Below are 22,921 nucleotides of genomic sequence, written 5' to 3'. Positions count from 1 at the left end.
TATTTATTTTTTGTCTTTTTAGGGCCGCATCTGAGGCATACGGAGGTTCCCAGGCTAGCGGTCGAATCAGAACTACAGCTGCTGGCCCACACCACAGCCACAGCAATGCAGGATCTGAGCCGTGTCTGCCACCTACACCACAGCTCATGGCAGCGCCAGATCCCCAACCCACTGAGCGAGGCCAGGGATCAAACCTGCATCCTCATGGATGCTCGTCAGATTCATTACTACTGAGCCATGAAGGGGACTCCCAAAGTCAACACATACGTGGATTCTTTTCAGTAGTAAATACTGTAGCCCCACATGATCTGAGGTTGGTTCAATCTGTGGATGCACTGGAACCCACCTATAGAGGGCCGACTATAAATTTTACTTGCATTTTTGATGGCAGGCATCCCTGATCCCTGCATTGTTCAAGGGTCAGCTGTGTAGAATAACTTTTATGTGCCAAGCCCTGGGAGAGACATTGGGGCCCCTGCTCCCATAAGGTGTAGTGGGAAGGACAGGCATTAAAATAGTTATTATGGATAGATATTTGGAAGTGACAAATAAGAGGATGTACCCCACTTGGTTTCTTCCCAGTTTACAATCCCCTTGAGTTCCTTTTCGAGTTTTTGAGGTGGCCCTCTTGGCTCTTGGCATCATTGGCAGACTTGGTGGGCCTGCCCCCTTCTCATGGGCTGTCTGAGCAATGTAAATAGCCCTGGACTAGGAAATGCAGGGTCTGAGTTCTGAGTTCCAATTCTGACTCTGCCTTATGTCTTGGGGTGTCATGTCACCTTCCTGAACCACAGTGTTTTCGTCTGTGAAATAGAGTTACTTTCTGGCCTGCAGCCTTACTGAAGCATTGGGTGAGAGGATCAGGTGCAGTAATGTGGCTAAAAGGTCTATGAACCTTATAAAGTGCCCTGGAAATGAAGACACCACATTCAGATTATTTAATGAAAATCTGAGGCTAGTCTCTGGCTCCTGTCCAAGCAGCAAAACGGTCCTGGGGGAACAGTCGAGCATTTTCCCTGCGAGTCCTCTGCCCTTTCTGAGGTTTTTGCCAAGCTGGGAAAAGACAGCCCTGGTAGCAGAGAACTGGGCCTCGCTTTGTGGCATCTGCCTGGCCTGCCAGTGCAGAGAGCCTATTCTGCATCCAGGGCGTTTTCCCTTTGCGGCCAGCCCCCACTTGGATCCATAGTGGAGTTAGAAATGCCAGCATCGGATGCAGATGTGAATGCCGTGCGGCACTGCCTCTCTAACTTTCTCTCCTGGTGACTCAAAGGGCTGAAGCCGGCTGCTCTGGATCCAAGCTGGTGGACATACCTTCTGATTCCATTCTCAGTGCAGTATTAATCTCAGCAGTAAAACAGTCTGCAAACAACCTTTGACAAGAAAGCAGGTTAATTCTTTCAGGACTGAGTACCAAAACATTCAGTTTCCTGAGAGAGTTGGTGCATTTTATTTTAAAGAAGGAGAAGAAAGAAAGGAAGGAAAGAAGGAAACCTATTCTCAGAGAACAATTTATAAATAGTCTTCAAAAATAAGAAACATGAAGTAGGTTTCATGAAACTCCATCATATAAGGGATCGAGGATGTCCCTGTGTTTAAACTTGTCCCTACTGAGTAGTGGCATCTTTGTAGATAGGGTGCCTTGTTTCATTGAGTAAATATAGACTCCATTTGGAATCCATTATTTTACATAATTATAGAATCCACTGAGAGAGAACGTGTATTCTCCTTTAAGTCCTACGTCCCCAAAGATGATTGGAGGTTTTAATCTGGATGCAAGAGGGCAGAACTCTGTTTTAAGACATATTTCCCTTTGATTTCAGCTAACATCTATCCATTAACTTCATTTCATTTCAAATTAACTGAACTACATTTCAGTTAAAGAAAAGTTCTCTGCTAAGTCTTCCTCTATTTTAAGCTAAAGTGGAGGACTAATGGTAAAAGTTCTTACAGGGATTTTTAAAGAGATTGGTGAAGGTCACTACGTTTACAGCCATGTCAATAAACTGCAAAAGACCTGTTAACTGAATGTTAAGAAAAAAATGTGCCTGGGAGGAGCTGCTTTGTGAAGGAGTCACTGGGAGATCATCCGTTTCCTTCCTCGTGTCGTCGCCCCGAGGGTGTGAAGTTTCTCTGTGATGTTTTCAATCTCAGTGGAAAATGTGCATCTTCTATTTCATATTGTCAGAATATCACCGTCTGTCTCTTTTGTGACTATCAAGGTTTTTTTGAAACGTATGTACACATACGAATTAAGCTGTGAGGTCTAACACTTCCTCTGTCTGATGGGAACCTATCTCCAGTTTATTAAGGGGAAACCTGATTTCCTTTCCAGGCATTCCTTTTCCGACTCATTACTTCCAGAAACACATGCTCTTTCATAGATCAAGGTACCAGATTGCTATAACTATTTGATTAAACATGAAATCCATGGAATCAAATGATGAGTCTGTGAACTGCCTCTTAGAGTTGTATAAAATGAGAAATCTAACTGATTTTTGTAACATAACCCGGAAGTTTTTTTCCCTCCGTGTTGTTCTGTTGTCTGTCTTGTTCAGCTTTTCCCTCACTTTATTTTTTTTCCCCAGTTCCTTCGCATTTATTTCTTAGAACAAAGTATATTCCATCTGTAGTCATTCCCCCTGGATGCTCGTTTAAAATGCTTTTTTTCACTTGTGTCTTCTGTTTTTACTTACATCGTCTTTCCCTTGACTGTGTATGGGACACGGTTTCTCACCTACTCATGTGCCATTAAAGATGCAGTATTAACAAATTGGCTTTTATAAAAAGTGTCAGTATTTGCTGTTTCCTTTGAAAACCTTAAGGCAGCCTTGCAAATAAGTACTAAAACTGTACTAGCCCGTAAAAACTGTTTGCTCTACTCATCTGGCATCAATGGCTAAATGTTGGGTGTGTTCGCCAGGTTTTTTGCTCGCAACTAATAGCTCTCTGTAAAGAGGAAATCGGGGCTCTCTTTCTCCTACCACTCCGACCATTGCCGAGGAATACTCTTCCGCCCGTATTCCGATGTGTTGGGAGGGCAGCGACGAGGTCTGGTGGTCTCCATCTGCCATGCCTCATCTTGGGACCAAGAATGGTCCCCCACTGCTCCCCACCTCAGCGTGCTTCTTTTCATAAACACATCCCTTCCCGCCCGATTCAGCTCCCTGATGTTGCTCATGTCAGTAAAAACTGGATAATTGCTGCTGTTGAATGCAGGTGCTGTTTCTGGAAACCACTGCATCTCTACTGGCCAGTTCCTATGTAATCTTTGCATAATGTTATCCTTCTCTCTCTTCCATTTCCCTATCACCAACCCCTATAGAGTCGGGATATAAGCCCAGAAGAGATAGATTTAAAGAATGAACCTTGGTATAAATTCTTTTCGGAATTGGAGTTTGGGAAACCGGTAAGTTTAATAGCTTCAGTGGTTATAGACACCTTTTAAAATAATGCTGTTGATGCATAGTTGCTGCTAAAGAATCAGATCTCTTTGTAAAGAATGCAGGAAGTGGGGAGCAGGCTTGTTGGCTGTCAGTGGTGGGATTGGCTAGCCTCACTACCACCTGGAAGCATTCCCTTGCTCTACTTCACTCAGAAGGGACAGTGAACTCTGGAAAGGATTTCTTGCTAGAAGATCCCAGGAGACACAGCTAAATCATTACTTGTCTTAGGATGTCCCAGCACTAGCAACAGGTATCACACATCTTGTGGACTGCAGCTTTCCCACCTTTGGTTCAATTCCTTGACCAAAGCCTTCATGGTGTACAAGCAGGAAAATACATTATACATGGAGAAACACCAGCATTGTCACTGCTTTAAAGAGAAATTTTAGAAGCAAAATGCAGCAAAGTGCCAAAGTGAGTAAAAAAGGACCCTTCTGTTCAGAGGTGATCAGCAAATGCCACCCCATTTCAGGAGACTTATAGGAAATTATTTCTGTGAGGTAGGATAATATTTCCCAAAATTAGAATTGGGAGTTAGGAATTCTAGCAAACTTAGTATTGGCCCCATATCGTGCAGCTTCCCTGTGATGTGTCTGGCTTGGCTTTGGTGCAAATTGATTTTTGGCGCTTCAAGGAGCGTTTTCTTGGCCTTGCACCCGCAGGAGTATCAAACAGAAGGGAGACTTGAGCTCATTTTTCCACTGGAGATGACTGGAAACTGACTTTAAAACTTCAGTTACTTTAAAATCGTAATTATTACAGCTGCAAAAAGAATTTACAGGTGCAGAGATTAAATGTTTAAAAATAAAACATTTTATTAGGTGTTTGTATGAGACCTTAAGCATGGAATCCAGCATTTGAATCACTATGATTTAGAATGATGGTTTTATTTGCAGATAGCAATTAACTTTATCGTTCTGTAAAATGTTAAATTCCGTAGTATGTTTTTTCATTAAGATAAAGATGCGGCAGTGTAGCTGGTGCTCTGGAATTTCTTATTTGATTTAGTGAAACTGAGCTTTGTTTGAATGTTCAAGCATTTTCTGAGTTAGCACACCTGGCTTGCAAACACCCAGCCTGGAAAAACAGGCATCCCTCCCACCTTGTCCCTCTCCCAGATTAAGTGACCCCATAGCAGCAATGCTGTCCTGGTTGAACAGCGCCACCTAGTGACCAATGAAGAGGGACGCATCTAACCCAAAGTTGGTACCATCTCCTCCCCTCCCCAAAGCTTTGGTGCACACTTCACTCTTCTCTCACCCTTTTTTCTCTGCTATCCATCATTCAGACATCAATAGAGTCTACCTCAGTCAGTCTTTTCCACATTCAAATATTTAACAGCATCCTAACCCTTTTTTCTTAAAAACCTGCTCAATTATCTCACCAAAACCAAAACCAAAACCAAACAAAAAAACAAACTTGAAATGTGCAGGTTCGCCCCCCCAACAAAAGACCATGATTGGTATATATAAAAATAATATAACTCCATACTTTCATCAGGGAAAGAAAAAGCTGTTAGCTTTAAATTGTAATAATTTACAAATAATACTAATAAGGAGTCTATGCCATTGATTTTTGAAGCCCTATTCAGAATCCACAAATTTCTAGCTGTCTCCTCATTTGCCAAAAAAACTAAATTAGTTTTACTGAAATATTAACTCTCAGGAAATGTTATGAAGCCATTTTTTTTTCTAATTGTAATTGGTTTGTTTTTACCAAATCTGTCATCGTAAATAATACTCTTTTTGTTAGCAATAGACAGCATTGCAGTCACAGCATACTTAGACTCTATGAACAGCTCAGTAAGTTAATATTGTTTCTCTTGGAAACTGTAGCCTGAGCACCATACAACCAACCCAGACAAAGGTTGAGAACATAGTCCATTTGTGTACTGATTGGCACCTTCCTAGAATTTGCATTCCTACCCTATTGCCCTAACTGCCTATTAATTATTTAAAGACTTAGAGATGCTTTTCCAAACGTTGTTTTCTCTGAAGTCTGAGTGTTCCTTGCATAGGCCCTAGAGGCCTTCTTAAATGGGGCCACTACTTTTTGTGTAGGTCTTTTCAAGTAATAAAAGATAATGCTTTTGAAGATTTGCCAAACTAGCTTAATCAAGGCCCATATCCTGAGGGACATGGTTGAGAAGAATGGGTCCTTAGGGTCTGAGACATCCCTAGAGGGGGCTTGTTACCTAGTTGAACCAGGCTGATGACTGGATATTACTCCCAGGGTTTGGGAAGAAGGTGTGGTGGGGAGAAATCGTTTCTTCCTTCGCTTTCTCTTCTACCCCGAACAACAACGGGCCACAAAAGAGCAAGAGACAGAAGTAAAAGGGGTGTAAACCATGGATGTTCTTCTGGAAGATTTTTCAGTCATTCCGAAGCAGAATGAAATTCCCGTGCCCATCAAATCATGTGGATTATCGTTTCTCCCTTTTATTCCACACCAACCGAGGACTCACTTCCTCCAAAGGAGTGAGAGCCTGCCAGAACGTCAGACGTTTCCAGGGATCTCCTCTCTTCCTTGGCCCCTTCACCTAAAGTCACGTAAAATGAGCTGAAGCTTCAGCAGCCTTCTGACTGTAATACCTTTGAGGTCTAACAGGTTGTAGAATTTCAAATAATTTGAGACCCCAAGGACCATGGAGGGGGATATTTAAAACCAATTTAAATTGTAAGCACTGTCTTGTTTTTTGGTAACTAAAGAAAGGAGTAAGGCTGCCTTCAATGACTTAAAAAAGTCTGCATCCCCAGATGAACAATCTCAGTGTATGTAAGCGCTTAAAGATGAATGGTCATTGTTAATGGCACCTATTTTACAAATTGTAGAACCTGTGTATGCAGAGATCACCTTACTGACCTATTGATGTCTGCATTGAAGGCACCTTGGAATCAAATTGCTTTTCATTTGCAAATTCATTACAAAGGGCCCAAGGGTCAGCTCTCTCTCCCCCTCCCCTCCCTCCCGCTAATTTCTGCAGAAATTGATGTGATTTCTGCAAGTAAGCTCAAGGCTAAAGGTAAAACTAATTTGAATGCTTCCATAGAGTTGGTTATGATGAAATTTGCCCAGAATGATGGGAGTTATTAATGTATCTCCTCTCCTCAGAGGTCATTGTGTAAGAATGTCAAGTCTAAGTGGGCCGAACAAGGTTTACTTAGTGGGAAAGAGGTTCCAGAGTTCAAAGTGGCTTGTAACCTCCAGGTGTCCGCCTTCTGGACCCTTCCCCCCTTCAACCTAAAACAGTTCTCCGGCAGATTTCTACCTTGGGATCACAGCTCTCATTCTAACACGAAGAGTTAAAGGAGAAAACAAAAATGACCTTACAGTTCACCATTAAAATTCAAAGTATGAGCTCTGTCCTCTCGGGGAGGGTGGACGGTCTGACTCTACCCACCAGCCGTGTTCTCAAAGTCCAGTTAAACTGTAAAAGGCAATTTTTGTCATCGTCTCATGAAATTGTCTAGTTATACAGCGCAATATTTAACACCCTTTTTGTACATGGATTTCATTGCCACGAACCGCAGAAAAGAGCACCACTGGCCCACCATCAGTCAGATCTCCAAATTCACACATTTAGGAAGATGTGATGGATTTTACAGGGCGGGGAAGACTGCTTCCAGTGTCAACCTTAGTGTGAAAAGAACCATGCGGAATTTAAATGTTTGCTTTGGTTCAAATCGGTGTTAATGCTCCTTCCCTCCCCCTCCCCCGTCCCCACTGTGGCCCTTTTTTAAGTTTGCAACATTTAGAATCCAACAGCGATTTCCTCCTGAGACCTAGACCTAGAAAACTCCTCGGGGTCCCCCCAGTGGCCTCAGGAGGCAGAGTGCCCGCTCCTTTTGTTTTTCCGTTCACTTTTCTGTGTTGAGACAGTTCTCCTAGTGTTGCCCCTTCTTCGTTTGAGCCGGTCTCCGTGTTTGTCTTTTATGTCTTTATGCTCATTTCTTCATTTCCTCCTCTGCTTCCGGTCAGCCTCCCAAAAAGATATGGGATTATACTCCTGGAGACTGCTCTATCCTTCCTAGAGAGGATAGAAAGGTAATTCCACTGTGCCTCCTCCCGTGGGCTGTGTGCGCGCGCTCTGGCCTGGCAAGTGTGAGTGTGTTGTGGGGTGTGGTCTTTTATTTTCTTAAATCCCATTTTTTCTTTTTTTTTAATTTTTATGTTTTTTTCCTTTAACTCGATTGTAACTCTGTTTCCTTTTTTGGCTTGGTGGTAAAACCGTTTCACAAAGTCTCTAAGACGGTCTACTAATGCGTAGAGGGTTTTTTAAAGCAATTACTCACGTCTCTGACCTAGCGAATCAGTCACAGTCACCATAGGCTGCAAAGAGAGAACCATAGATATTTCCTTGAAGGTAGGTGTTCTGGGTGGTATCTGTAGCTGCTCTCTTGCTCGAGCGGATAGAATAGAGTTTTGGAGCTCTGATGACCTCAGGATTTCTATTCTCCATGCCTAAGGTTGCCGTCTCTGTTTTCCTGTCTTTTTAACTCATTTCTAGTCAGCTCTTGTGTTTTTTAGTCGTGCCATCTTTGCCTTGTTCATGTGTGACACTAAAAAACTCACTTTTCAAACGTAACCTTCCCCGCGGGCTGCCTTCCCTCCTAACGAAAACCCTCTTTCCCATCTTTTCTCTCTTGAACCAGACTAATCTAGAGAAAGATCTCAACCTCTGCCCAACAGAGTTAGAGGCAGATTTAGGAAAAACGGAGCCGCTTACTAAAGCACCCAGTGCAAACCTGTCACAGGTACTTCCGAGTTTTTCTCCTGCCCTCTCCCTCATTCCCTTTGCTTTCCTCCCTGTTCCATGGTTTTTGATGGAGTCGAGGTGATGGACGGATATGCCGGTTATTTTTAAGGTGCATGGCTTTCGGACTCTTGTTCAGCTCCCCGCCCCCACCCCTCAACTGAATTTTTGCTTGGATTTCTCGAGCTTGGCATCTTCCTTAAAGGGGATTTTTCAAATATATGCAGGGTGGTTGCTGCTTTAACTGCCCCCCTCAACCCCAATCCTCTTTCTCTGCTTTCAAGGGGTTACCCTTCTGGTTCCCCTTCATCCTCTTGGGTGTATACCTTCGCTGGATTTTCAGGGAGTCACCTTTCAGAGTCAACTTCCATATCTTTTTTGCAGCCCTGGGAGATCCCAACCTCAGAGATCCTTTTCCGAAACACAGCAGCAGTGAGCTGCGTGCCTCTAACGTGCATGGCACCATCAGGGTCGTTAGTGGTATTTGTGATTTGAAAGGTCAGAAAGTTCTCAGAAAAAAAGAAAAAAAAAAAAACAAAAAAACGCACTCTAGAAGCCAGTCAGCCTGGTCACAACCATTTACCACTCAGCCCGCATTGATATCTTTAAAGGGAGCTCCGTTCCCATGTGGTTTCTTAAAGGATGCGTAGAAGGAGAGAGTCCAAGGTAACTGGGCTCCCAAGGGGAAGGAAAACAGCAAAGGTTTGGAGAACTGCCCTGGGGGCTCCACGGCAAAACAAAGGAGACTCTCACAAGGAAGGGGAATCTTTACAGAAAATAGGAATGGAATGCGGACGCTGCTGGAGAGGCTCAGATGTCCACAGACTGTGGCGGGAGAGATGGAGGATAAGCTCACGGATTGTGTTATTCTTAGACGGAACTGAGACATGGAGGGTCAGACTACCTTGGGTACGAAGTTGTGTCAGACTCAAACTGGGGGATTGTGGCTGCAGCACAAGGGGCTGGGATAAGAGGGGCAGAAGCTGAGAACCGCAGGCAGCTCCCGGGGAGTTAGGGTTTGGGAATCAGAGTCACTGAAGGATGAGGTAGCCCCCAGGACCCACGGTCAGGCCCTTGGGGTGGGGGGACTGAAGGCGAGCGACAGTGCAATCAGGCAGCTAGGTGACGGGGTGGGCAAAGTGGGAGCTGAGTTTCCAGCCAGGGTGCAGACGGGGCACCAACCCTAGCTGCCGTGGGAAGGGAGGGTGGAGCTGGTTCTTAAGGAGAACTGTGGCTGCAGGTAAGAGCTAAAGTGAGCTGGGGGCAGGGCGGGAGCCCAGAAGGAATTGGCAGGCACGTTTTCCCCAAGTCTGAGTGGTTCTGTAACACGTGCCAGGCTGGAAGGCAGCTAGAGGAGGACTCACCACCTGCAGCCTCCCTCGGGCAGCAATGGCATCCAGTCCTCACAACCCTGCCCGGGGCTGGGTGCACCGAAGAGGTGCCTGACGCAGGGCTGGATCCTCTTGACATTGGTTCAGTCATGTGCGACCCCTAGTCCCTAATGTGTGGGCAAGACGTGCTGAGAGAGGTTCTAAATCAGCACGAAGAGTGGACGTGGCCTCCAAGGGCATGACAGCGTCGTCATGCTCATAAACAAAAGATCTCCAGCAGTTCACAGCGCTGCCTGGTAAGAGCTAAGTGAACGCTACAGGCTCTGAGTGCTCAGAAGAGGGAGAAGTCGTCCAGGAAATCATGGGCGACTTCACAGGCTTGTGGAATTTGGGTCTGCGGGGAGAATGGGGGCCATCCCTCTGAGGCACGGCGAGGGGCCCCAAAGCGAGTGTGTTTCGGGTTTACTCAGGAATAAAGTAGATGCACACAGCTGTGATAGGCAATTTGGGGTAGTAACGGTGGGAGGTAGGTTTGGGAAAAGAGGGTTGGCCCTGGATTGTAGAGTCAGACCATATGGTTAAGGAGATGATTGAGCTTTCCCTGAGGCCAGCAATGGAATTCAGGAAGTGTTTTAGAGAACTAGTGTCCTCATGCTAGAGAAACTGAGTGGAAGGGAAACCCTCTAGTCGGAGGCTGAGAGGGTGAGGAGGCTACTGCAGGAGTCCAAGTGTGTAGGGGTGAAACCCGCAACACCATGGCCACCCACCTGGAGGGCAGGGGAGGGTGGATGTGAGAGATCCCAGAGGAAGTTGCAATGGGACATTTTAACGAATTGATGTGAGAATAGAGAATTGGGGGGATGGGATGGAGACATGGCAACTATAGCGTTTTGGTCGGGAAGCTGGAAGAATGGGGACATCAGTATGTCACATAGGAAAGGTAGGGAGGAAGTCAGTGCAGAGGGAGGATGAGGGAGGTGGTTTGGGGTAGTTTATTTTCCAGGTGGTCTTTGGGTCTCCTATAGGGAGTATCCAATAGACAGTTGGAAGCAGAAGACTAGATCTCCTAAGAAGTGAAGGTTGACATCCTGGGGTAGATGAACAGATGGAAGGGAGGCCCACAGCCACCCATCTGGATGTTGGATGCCACGGAACGGGAGGCGGAGGGCCAGGTCAGAGAAGAACAGTGAGGAGCAAACGTGGAGGTGGGGCAAGTTGAGAGCTGCCTGAGGGGCCCCCTAAAAATAGACGTGGAGGAAAGTTCAGTGCATTTGACAACCAAGAGGCTTCTGAAGACTTTGGAGGTTGCTGGGTAAGTAGTTAACAGGGGCTCAAGTATATGGTGAAGTGTGAAGGGGACCCCCCAGGGTCCAGCACTGACTGACAATGTGTGACAGTGGAAGGAAGGTGTGGGGGAGTTTCCAGAGGACCGAGCAAGGTTGCGCAGAGACGATGAGGTGCCATGATGAGGTGCCATGATGAGGCAGGTGCGAGGTGTAGTGGGGGTGGGGTGGGGGTCCCATGCAGGCAAGGGGGCTGGCAGGATGAATATGGAGATGGGAGCAGTGCCTTCTCAGGAGTAGTGGGGCTGGGAGTACAGGGGGGCTGGGGGGTCGAGCCCCTGATGAGGGCTGTTTCCCCTCCCATCATCTCCTTCTTTCACAGTCTTTTCCTGGCGTTTCTCTTCTTTCCCCAGATATCTCTTCGCCCAAGAGCTCATTTTTCTTGAAGTGGTCTTTAGTAGAGATAGGAGCATCTTTATTTTTTATTTATTTATTTGTTTATTTATTTATTTTAGGACCACCTCTGAGGCATGTGGAGGTTCCCAGGCTAGGGGTTGATTCAGAGCTGCAGCTGCCAAGCTGCGTCTGTGACCTACACCACAGCTCATGGCAACGCCAGATCCTTAACCCGCTCAGCCAGGCCAGGGATTGAACCTGCACCCTCATGGATACTGGCCAGATTCGTTTCTGCTGAGCCAGGATGGGAACTCCAGGAGCATCTTTAAAAGTGACCTTGACATTGGTTTATTCACCTACCAGGTGATTTTTAAAAACAAATGTATCAAACCCCTTGCCTTTCTTTCTCCATGACAACAGAAACTGTAAACTGTAATTATGCTGCTTTTTCTCTGCATAGAGCTCTTGATTGTTTTCTTCATTTTGCATAGTGGCCTGTATTTTTATAGCATGTCCCCCCACTCATGCTGAAACAGTCACTAATAGGTTTTGTGAAACTGTGTTTCTATTTCCACACTTTCGAATCTGCAGGGGTGGACAAGTGATCCAGAAAGACAGTCTTTTATTTTATTTTTATTTTTATGTTTGTCTTTTTTGTCTTTTTAGGCCCAAACCTGCGGCATATGGAGGTTCCCAGGCTAGGGGTCTAATTGGAGCTGTAGCTGCCAGCCTGTGCCACAGCCACAGCAACGCCAGATCCGAGCCGCATCTGTGACCTACTCCGCAGCTTATGGCAATGCCAGATCCTCGACCCACTGAGCGGGGCCAGGGATCAAACTCACAACCTCATGGTTCCTACCGGATTCATTTGCACTTTGCCACAACAGGAACTCCCAGAAGTACAGTCTTTTAAAATGCATTTTTGCATCCTGTACCTGAAGTGTTGGATGACTCTGTTTCTGGCTGTGGCTTTTGGGTGCATGAAGGAGTCTGGTGGGCTTGGTGGTGGGGGGGTGGTGCTGGGGGTAAGCTGTCCATGTCGCTAATGCATGTTGCCATGCGGTGGGCCTGTGACTGAAGATAAACATGAGGGGTGGGCCATCCCCCGACCCACCTGGAGAGTCTTGGCTGCAGCCACTGGGAGGCAAAAGCCCAGAAACCCTCCTCCCAGAGGAAGAACCCCGCCCTCCCCCAGCACTGAGGCCTTGGGGAAGGGGCTTGTCTCATTTTCCCCTTGGCTTGAAATGTTTGAGTCAAAGTAAATCATCGTCTTTTTTTTTTTTTTTTTGACATTTACAGAGCTCAGCAGTCAGCCCCACTCCGGAAACTTCTTCAGAGCCTCCTGGATAGTAAGTTGCCGGTGTTTCCATGGCTTGATGTATTAAATGTTAGAACTGGGGAGAGGCTTGTGTTTTATTTGTATCAGTCTAGTGGTTTGGAATGACATGCAATTTGGTGATAAGTAGCAATGGTGGTCTTCCAGTTAGTTTTCTCCTCCTCCTTTTCCAAGTTAGTTTTGGGGTGAATCATATTACCTTTGATAAGTTTTTCCTTGTGTTGGCATCTTTACCGTTAGAATGTAAGTTCAGGAGTTCCCTTAGTGGCTCAGCAGTTAACAAACCTGACTAGGATCCATGAGGATGAGGGTTCAATCCCTGGCCTCGCTCAGTGGATTAAGGATCCTGCATTGCCGTGAGCTGTGGTATAGGTTGCAGACACGGCTCAGATCCTGCTGTGCCTGTGGCTGTGGCTGTGGCGTAGGCCAGCAGCGATAGCTCCGATTCTGCCCCTAGCCTGGGAACCTCCATATGTCACAGGTGCAGCCCTAAAATGCACACACACACACAAAGAAAAGTAAGTTCATTTGTTGATTCTTGGGGTGGGGTGGGGTGAAAAAGACTACATCTGCTATAACAGTGGGGGTGGGGTCCTCAGGCTGGACCTGTCACAGGGGAAGATGGAGCCAAGAAGGGGCCGACTTGTCTGATTCTCCATCTCAGAGATCTGTACTCCCTGAGACCAGTTCTGAGAACCCTGCCTGGGTGATGAATGCATAGCCCACTCCTTCATGGAGTAACCCCCAGCCTCCTTTCCCCCTCCCCCACACCATCCATGGTCTCTCCCAGGTTGCTTGTCTCCGTACTTTACGATGCAGCTGTTATCCCAAATGTTTGTGCCCCCTGGCCCCCCCCGGCCCCCGCCCCCAGATTTGGCTTGTGTAAATGGGCTCTATCACAGCCTTCCTATACCCAGTCTCATGGTAGTACCTCTCCACACTTCTCTGGCTCTCTCCTTGTATTATGCTCTTGTGTTTTTATAACTACAATACATTGTAAACTCTATGAGGGTAAGTACTGCATCTCCATAGTGCCTGGTGTGTCCAGTAGGTAGGAGCGGCTTCTCATCTTACCACTGTTCTGTTACCATCTATGTGACGTTTGAAACAAGGAGGAAAGGAATGCTATTACCGGTCCTATTGTGAGTCCACCGTGAACCAAGTTCCCCTATACCTAGTCTCATGTTCAAATAGAAGCCTGACTTGGTCTGAGGAATTCCCATTGTGGCACAGTGGAAATCTGACTAGGAACCATGGAGTTGCAGGTTCAATCCCTGGCCTCGCTCAGCGGGTTAAGGATCTGGCCTTGCCGTGAGCTGTGGTGTAGGTCGCAGACGCAGCTCAGATCCAGTGTTGCTGCGGCTGTGGTGAAGGCCAGCAGCTGTAGCTCTGATTGGACCCCTAGCCTGGGAACCTCCATATACTGCAGGTGTAGCCCTGAAAAGAAAAAAAAAAAAAAATTTGACTTGGTCTGAATGCAGAGTTTATGGATTAAGGTGGGAAATATTACCACCACTAGGGCATATCCAACCTCCCTCACCAAAGAAGGCATTTTGCAAGAGTAGTTGCATTTGAAAGTCATTCAGCTGGGACTAGGGTATTTTGGTGGAAAATCGCTTCAAGTGGCTGAGTGAATTTCTTCTGGATCTAAGGCACTATGCTGGGTCTTATAATAGGGGCATAAGATAGAGTCCCCTAAATAGCTTTAGGGACAAAATATACATCAAAAAAAAAAAAATGGAAATAAAAATATGGCAAGTGAATGAACTAGATTGTAGAAGTTAAAAGTATTCAGAAGAGAAGGCAGCTCCCACCAGCTATCAGAGTTAGGAGCACAGGTCTTGAATGAAATGATCATTTAATGACTTAGCATTTGCTGTGTGCCCCATCCTGTGCTTAGCACCGTATGTACGTTACCTCATTTAGTCCTCAACATTCTGGGATCAGGCGTTATTTTTAATCCCTGTTTTATAGGTGAGGAAACAAGCACATGAAGGTATGTGTGCCTAGGTTCTAAAGCCGTGTGTGGCAGAGCTGTTGCTGAACGAGAGCAGTGACGGTCCTGGCTGGGATCTACCAGTAAACTCTCACCTGTACCAATATGGATTCAAAACTGAGTAATCAATTAACCGAAGTCATGCTAGGCTTTACTGTTTTGAGTGATAAAAAAAAAACAAGCAACCATTTATGTAGTAGTGTGTTAGCAGGATTGAAGGGGACAAATGCAGACTTTTTAAAAGAGCAAATTGCTTTGAGACACTGAATACTTGTGTACATAAAGATATTTGATGTGTTAATTTACCAAGTGCTCTATTTGTATCATTGAAATAGGTCGCCAGAGACCACTGTTTTTCAGCCAGAGCCCACACTTGGCAGGAATAGATGTTTTCCCCTCCTGCTATTCTTCCATGTGGGGATTTTTCAATAATTCAGGCTTGGTTTTCTCCCAGTTTATAAGGTTTTTCTGTGTTTGGAATTGGTGAGGAGTCCGCCTAAGTGTGGCGCCTGACACATAGGCAAATGCACAGTAAATGCTGAAGAAATGATCTTAAATCTCCCTTAACTGGAATCCCACTTGCTTAGCACAGAGGCAGGTAGCTTGTGAACCTACCTGGCCTCTTTCATTGCACGGATGTGAATCATGCAGGAAAGAAATACTGGCTGCACTTTGACTTAAGCCAAGGACTAAGAAAGAAGAGTCATGGGTGGCTGGGGATCCAAAACTCTGTGGTCACCGCAGAAGTGATGCTGTTGTTTTAAATCCGTTTTCACATCTTAAGCAGACTGCAGTGTAGAATTTTATTAACATGATTCCATATCACAATATTAGAAGAACCTGGGACTAGAAAGGAATAAATCTACCCATTGTCCCAAGATCCCGATACAACTCTCAGTTCTTCCTTGAACAAAATGGATTTTTATAATCATGATCACACTGTATGTCCAACTTTGAATTTTATTTCCCTGGAGTTATCAGATCTGTAAGTTAGCTGTGTTGACTCCTCATTTTCTTCATTACTTAGCATTCATTAGCATGGATAAATTTTTTGCTTAACCAAAGAGCTTTACTCTATATGGCCAGCAAGTGGCACTCAAGAACAACTGCTCTTTTCTAAATGGTCCTGTTCCACTAGAGAAAACACGTTTTCCCCTTAATCTCACCTAAGATCAAAACACAAATCATTACCTAAAGAACTATGTGAAAGATTAGAGAGACACACACAACTCCCCCCCCGCCCCGCCCCCAGCCCCAGGCCTTAAAAATGTCAGAAATCTGTGTGCTTATAGGCATTTAATTTCATAAAACTATTTGTTCCACTAAAAGGTATTTATTGAACAGTGGTCCTAGACACCAGGCATGCAAAGATGAGCAAGATAAACGCCCTGGCCTCAAGGGGCTCAGAGTCTCATTGGAAAATTACACGCTTGTACCTGACAACCAGAATGCAGGGTGGTACATTCAGTGATGGGATCCAGGAAAGATTCAGCACCTCTGTTTTGTGGAGGAGGAAAGAAATGTTTTATAGTGGCGCATCAAATAAGAAGTGAATGACAGTAACATTATATTATAACTACACAAAAATTTTTTTCCTGTAGCATAAAGCACTCTTCAAGATTGTCTAGACTCCCTCCCCCCAAATCTAGAAACAATTACTTTTTTTTCTTCTTAAATAGGTTTAAAAAATTTTTTTTTTAAATTATAGTTGATTTACAGTGTTCTGACAATTTCTGCTGCACAGCAAAGTGACCCAGCCATATATCCATACGCATTCTTTGAATTCCATGAGGCTGGACGTTTTTGTCTGCTTTGTCCTCGGTAGAACCTCCACCTAGGAGAGTGATTGACACTGAGGAGCTGCTAAGTAAATACTTGTGGAGTGAATGAGATGAGCGTTGAGATGACAAACTGAGGTCTTCTAACAACATCACTGGCAGTGATTTGCAAGGATGATTGGAGGGAGTCGGAGCTGCAGAGGTGCCATGGAAGCAATGCTGTGCTTCCTGCAGAGACGGGGGTGAGCGGGGATGGGGAGCAGAGGAATTCATGTGAGCTGTGTCAAGGACAGGGAGTGAGCAGGACTTAGTGACTGCCTGGGTCTGGGGGGCAAGGAGAGGGAGAAAGGGGGTTGATCCCCTCGGCTTTCTGGCTTGGGTGAAGGGGGAGATAGAGGAACACAGGTTTGGTTGGGACAGGTTGGGTTGAACATGCCTGAGGACCGGGCCAGCTGGGCATGTTTAGAAGGCAGTTGAATGTTTACGTCTGGGGTTCAAAAGAAAGGTCTGTACAGATTTGAAGATGGATTTCTCGGACCATCTCACCAACCCGTATTAGTTTTGCAGATGAAAGAGGCTGAGGCTGAAAGAAACGGATTCTTCCCAACTTTTTAAACAGAGCGGGTTTGCCTCAGCCAATCACATTCCTTGTTGGAGCTGGGCTGGAATCTCAGCCTGCCCGGACCCTGCCTGCCTCCTCCAGAGCCCGCCTGTTAACGTCATTGGGAACAGTTAGCCCTAAGACGATTGTTCTGTTCTCTCACTTTGTCCTTCCAGCGAGTGTGCTTTTGTTGACTGTCCCTTGAAACTCAGCAGCCAGCGCTGCATCTTAGCCAGAGATGCATCTTAGCATCTTAGCCAGCGCTGCATCTTAGCCAGAGATGCATCTTAGCATCTTAGCCAGCACTGCATCTTAGCCAGAGATGCATCTTAGCATCTTAGCCAGCGCTGCATCTTAGCCAGAGATGCATCTTAGCATCTTAGCCAGCGCTGCATCTTAGCCAGAGATGCATCTTAGCATCTTAGCCAGCGCTGCATCTTAGCCAGAGATGGCAGAGACCAGGTCGAGTTCTCCACCGCTGTCTCCTGGCTTGCACTTTCCTAACCGAAAATGGCTTGACTCAGGCTACCCGAGGGCTGAGCTCCTGAATTGGACCTGTTATGTTACGTAGTCAGTGGTTGCTAGCCCGAATTGGCCTTTCTCAATCAGTCTGGCAGGTTTTCCCATCCTCTCTGATCTGTTCGAACCACAGCAAAGACCCAAGAACTCCGTGACCTTTTGCACATGCCTTCACCACTCTGCTCCTGAGACTCCCCTTGGGGACACTGGGACAAATGATATGACTTTCTAACCTTCGGCGAGCCAGTGGAGATGATACATTTAAAAACAGTGTTCAGGAGGGAGTTCCCATCATGGCACAGTGGTTAATGAATCCGACTAGGAACCATGAGGTTGTGGGTTCGATGCCTGGCCTCGCTCAGTGGGTTAAGGACCCAGCGTTGCCGTGAGCTATGGTGTAGGCCGCAGACGCAGCTCGGATCCCTCGTTGCTGTAACTCTGGCAAAGGCTGGCGGCTACAGCTCCAATTCGACCCCTAGCCTGGGAACCTCCATGTGCCACAGGAGAGGCCTTAGAAAAGGCAAAAAGACCAAACAAAAAAACAAAAAACAAAAACAGTGTTCAGGAGCTTTCAGGTGCCCTTTTTAAACAAGGAGGCCCTCCGTTGCAAAGTGTTCCACATCTGGAAAAACATGTTGGCTTTGGTATCAGAAAGAAAACAATTGGCCGTAGCAAATCTATTCTGAGAGGTTTCCTGAGGACTGGCTTGTTGTTCTAGTGGGAAGCAGGAAAACAGGGTGATAACGGGTGGAATAAAGCCAGAAGTGGGGTGGTTGTGGGAGGGAGGTGGGTTCTGACAACTGGTGAGGTGGGGGGTGCGTGTGAGATCAGGCAGCCAGTTATGGCTGAGAGTCGTAACCAAACGAAGTGAGGAGGCACAAGGGGGGTGGGCTTGGCAGTTCTGCCCGAGGCTGAGGTAGTTTCATGGGCAGCAGGACAGAAACCGCTGTCGGTCAGTCCCTGGTGCTGAGGGCGATCTGCTAACCCCACACCAAGGCAGACAGGGCTTTAGAGACGGTCCCCTCTCAAGATAGATCTCCGTCATCCCAGTGTGGGTTGGCGAGCCTAAAGGATCTTTTCTCAGTTGAGGCTGTACAAAAAGGAGAAACATGGGGTTCAACTGGACAACAAAATAAAATAATACAGCCAAAAGGAAGAGAATGGAGGCGCTCCTCTATGGCGCAGCGGGTTTAGGATCCAGCGTTGTCACTGTGAGGCTCGGGTTCCATCCCTGGCTCAGGAGCTTCCACATGCTGAGGATGTGGGAAAAAAAGAAAAAGAAAAGAAGAGGGTGGACTGTGAAAGGGAAATGTAGAAAAGGGGCAGGTTTATTTTTTCTTTCTTTCCTTTTTTTATGGGTGGGTGGGGGGCTGCATCCACGGCATGTGGCAGTTCCCAGCCTAGGCATTGAATCAGAGCTATAGCTGCTGGCCTACCCCACAGCCACAGCAATGCAGGATCTGAGCTGTGTCTGCGACCTACACCACAGCTCATGGCCATGTCAGATCCTTAACCCACTGAGCGGGGCCAGGGATCAAACCCGCATCCTCATGGATACTAGTCAGATTCGTTTCCCACTGAGCTACCATGGGAATGCCCCAGATTTATTTTTAATTGTGAAATTCAAATTTAAAGCCAGTTTAAATGAACTTACATTTATTTAAATTGGCAGAGTCCCACAACCTTGCAAGGCAGCTTTAGGGGTTCTCCAGCCCTCGAGCAAGAGTTGACGGCTTTTATCAATCAGAACCCAGGGTAGTGGCTGGGGACGCCTCCTACAGGCAGAAGCAGGAGAGCCAAAAGCGGTGTGGGTGTCACCTCAGAGCCTGGAAAGCTGCACCTGCTTGTCTCTAGGGAGGGAGGGGTACCTCCAGGCAGGGGCCCAGTACACAGTAGGGACAGCCAGCCTCAGCCCACGCTGTCCTAATCCCTTGTAGTTTCTCTTTCCACCCTTCCGATGACTCCCTGGTCACTGATATTGGGAGCTAGGAGCCCTCAGTAAATGTGGTATAATTCTGATACTTGTGAAAGAATTTCTAAATGCATAATTTCAAAAGTCAAAACATATCCTTAGATCATGTGTGCCAGTTTTACTTTCTGAAAATGTGACCTTTTATTCATTCAACCAATGTGTATTGAGTGCACCCATGGCCAAGATAGTCAAGTGGGCACCTGCAAACAAGGGCACAGCCTGGGAGGAAGAGCCTGGCTTCATTCTGCCTCTCCCAGGGGCTGCTCCTTGGAGACACATGCCCTGGAGGGTGCTCTGTAGCCTCGCTTCATTTGCCTGCTTTTACGTTGTCAGCTTCGATTCTTTCCCCTTAGATTCCCCTTAGGTTCTCCCATGTCGTCCGAGGAACAGGGAGAAGCATTTGATCCCCTGACCTAGGCTGGAGGAATGAGGAGGGACTGAGCACCTGGACAGCCTGGCAGTGCCCTGAGGAGACCTGGGAAGCCCTTAAAGCAGCGGTGGGCATAGAACCAGGGCCCAGGATTGGCGGAGACCAGGAAGGGGTTGTTACCAGTGCTGGAAGCAGTGGGGACCTTGACCACTTTGAGGTGGAGAGGTCGCCTGTCCTACCACAGTCTCATCTCTTTTCCGTTTCTGACTCCTTGTTCTGGACACTTGTCCAAGAGTGCACCCTGGCAGGTGGCCCTTGGCAGTGATGAGGCACACGAAGCTCCAGCATCTTTAAGCCCGTTTCCTGTGATGTGCGAGCCTGGGCTCTTGGAAGGCACTGCCTCCTGGGTGGTCGGGAAATGTTACAGCAGCTGAGAGTATAGTCAGGGTGTCTGACGGCAAGATTCAAGTTCCACCTCTGCCAGTCTCCTTTGCCCTCCCTGTGCCTCGTCCTCATCTGAAAATGGGAGAAAGTAGGATTGCTTGTGGGAATTAGAGAATGATTATCAGGTGTTTAGCCCAGGGCCACCCACATGGGACGGCTCCCCAAGCAGGGTGTAGGGCTGCAGTTGCTGTCATTGTCTGTAACCATGGGGACCCAGAGTCTGTGGGAGTATAAAAATAACAGTGTACTGATGCATGGGGAGGGGGAAAGAGATGGGCAGATGGGAGCAAGTGAAAGCAGAACACCGTTCCTTGTAGAATCTAGGTTTCAAGGGTGGTGTCTCGGTGTCCTCTATTGTAATTCCTTAACCTTTTCTTTCCCCTGATAATATTCACAATGAAATATTGAGATGAAGCAATTTCATCAAGCTGTTGATGTCTTAAGAGCTGGAAAGTCCATATTGATGTCAGTAACTGGAATTCAATAGGACTGAAAAGCAGCCTAGCGGGCACTTGAGTGCTTTTGTGGTAGAGAGGTCAGCACTTATCTGAGTGTGTGTGTGTGTGTGTGTGTGTGTCAGTGGACAAGGGCATAGAAAACTGGAATTGGGAGAGGGGGAAGGTTTAGCAAATAAGTGCTCTTACCTTTGCCTGTGCCCCACCTCATTCCCAAAAGGATTTGTGGTGGTGTGCAAAAATACCTAGATTCTCAGCATGGTCAAAATAAATGAAGGCTGGAGCTCCCGTCGTGGCACAGTGGTTAATGAATCCGACTAGGAACCATGAGGTTGCGGGTTCGGTCCCTGCCCTTGCTCAGTGGGTTAAGGATCTGGCATTGCCGTGAGCTGTGGTGTAGGTCGCAGAAGTGGCTCAGATCCTGCATTGCTGTGGCTCTGACTTAGTTCAGTGGCTACAGCTCCAATTCGACCCCTAGCCTGGGAACCTCCATATGCCATGGGAGCAGCCCAAGAAATGGCAAAAAGAAAAAAAAAAAAACCCACAAAATAAATGAAAGCTGTAAGTGAGCCATAGTTTACACTTATAACACACATCATAATGTTCTCAATACACATTTTGAAAGCAGCTGGTGCAACATGTGGCTGGGATAAAAAGCACATGGATCCCAGCTTCCCGTTACACTTGGTGGCTGGTCTTCCTGGAGACCCAACACAGCTGGGTCACCCCCTTTCATGGTTGATTTCCATACTGCATTGGTCAAAGCACTTGCAAGGATCAACCCAGAAAAATAATCCAGGTGGTGGACCTGGAGTGGCCAATACCAGCCATCAACATGCAGAGGCTCCACTCAGGTCCTTGGTTGTCCCATCTCGTGTGCAGCCACAGGGCCCCCAGCTCCTGGCCGACCCCTGCTACTGCCCTCTTTCCCTAGGAGGTATTTCTCAGAGTTCTTCTTTTAAAGCACAAATGCCATCATGTGGGTTAGAGCACCTTGCTGTTTGGACAGAATTCCTGAGCTCCCAAGGGCACCTGTGAGCCTGTCTTATCTATAGCGCGCTGTCTCGGTAAGAGTGTCCTTTAGAAAGGACGGTTCTTTTTTTTTTTTTTTTTTTTTTTTTGTCTTTTTGCCATTTCTTGGGCTGCTCCCACAGCATATGGAGGTTCCCAGGCTAGGGGTCGAATCGGAGCTCTAGCTACCAACCTATGCCAGAGCCACAGCAACGCAGGATCCGAGCCACATCTGCAACCTATACCACAGCTCACGGCAACACCGGATCCTTAACCCACTGAGCAAGGCCAGGGATCGAACCCGCAACCTCATGGTTCCTAGTCGGATTTGTTAACCACTGAGCCACGACAGGAACTCCAAAAGGACGGTTCTTGATTAGGATGCTAGGAAGGGTGTTGCCTTGTACACAGCTGGTAAGGTGCTTTTTTGAAAAAAATGTTAAAAATATTAAATCTTATTCTGTATATTTTTCCCCCTCTTCTCTCTTTGAAAATTCCATCGTTCTCAGTATATATTCTTCCAACTTCCACGCAGTGAAGAGGGAATCAGATGGGGCTCCCGGGGACTTTGCTAGCTTGGAGAACGAGAGGCAGATTTATAAAAGTGTCTTGGAAGGAGGAGACATCCCTCTCCAGGGCCTGAGCGGGCTCAAGCGGCCATCCAGCTCGGCCTCCACGAAAGGTAACTGGGTGAATCTGGGGGTGCTGCTTGCCCATCCACACCCATCATCGGGGTGTTGGCGGCAGGGCTGGGGGGCGGGGAACCTCCAGCTACTGGGATAAGTTTTGACTTGTTCAGATCCATTTCCAGGCCATCAAGCCCACCTAGCCCCTCCCCTAGTGTTTCACCGGCCATTTTTCTTTCTGGTATTAATAGCGTCCCTTCCTTTGAACCCACTCTTGCTCTCCCTGAAGCATCTCTCTCTTTTTCGTTCTGATTCCCTTTTCTTAGAAATTAGCTGAGCTTTTCCTAACTCTAACAGGGTGGCCATTTTTCGTTGCATCTTTGCACCTGCTTTGCAGCACAGATTATTTTGCTTCCGGACATCGACTGGAAATTAAAACCAAAACCCAAAAACCCCTTATGACAAATGAGCATGTTACCTCTCCTTTTTTTTTTTTTTTTTTTCCTTTTCGTAGCAGCTTTCAGCTTTAACCTAATGGGTCTGTTTATTTTATTCTGCATGCTTTCCAGTGGATCGTAAAGGTGGGAATGCTCACATTATTTCTTCA

The 22,921-nt window shown here is 46.7% G+C and overlaps 1 protein-coding gene across 50 annotated transcripts in view; it reads left to right on the top strand.

Annotated features, from left to right (window-relative positions):
• Nucleotides 1–22,921, top strand: part of SORBS1 (sorbin and SH3 domain containing 1) — a 240,825-nt gene that overhangs the window by 177,624 nt on the left and 40,280 nt on the right. For 19 of the 50 annotated variants that reach the window (XM_084994930.1, XM_084994936.1, XM_084994924.1 and 16 more), the window contains 3 exons: nucleotides 3,323–3,406; nucleotides 12,506–12,555; nucleotides 22,198–22,370. In XM_084994930.1, the coding sequence (XP_084851056.1) occupies nucleotides 3,323–3,406; nucleotides 12,506–12,555; nucleotides 22,198–22,370 (307 nt within the window). Of the gene's footprint in view, nucleotides 1–3,322; nucleotides 3,407–7,421; nucleotides 7,488–8,095; nucleotides 8,198–12,505; nucleotides 12,556–22,197; nucleotides 22,371–22,921 lie in introns of all 50 variants that reach the window. The other 31 variants (XM_005671335.4, XM_005671334.4, XM_084994932.1 and 28 more) reach the window with 2 other exon arrangements.

This window comes from Sus scrofa, chromosome 14 (genome assembly GCF_054392235.1).
Source record: "Sus scrofa isolate SSC_HxYL_T2T_F1_AM1 chromosome 14, Sscrofa_HxYL_maternal_Yorkshire_Landrace_v2.0, whole genome shotgun sequence".
In the NCBI taxonomy this organism is placed as follows: Eukaryota; Metazoa; Chordata; class Mammalia; order Artiodactyla; family Suidae; genus Sus; species Sus scrofa.
The sequence above is the reverse complement of the archived record's forward strand: the minus strand, read 5'-3'. Positions and strand labels throughout refer to the sequence as shown.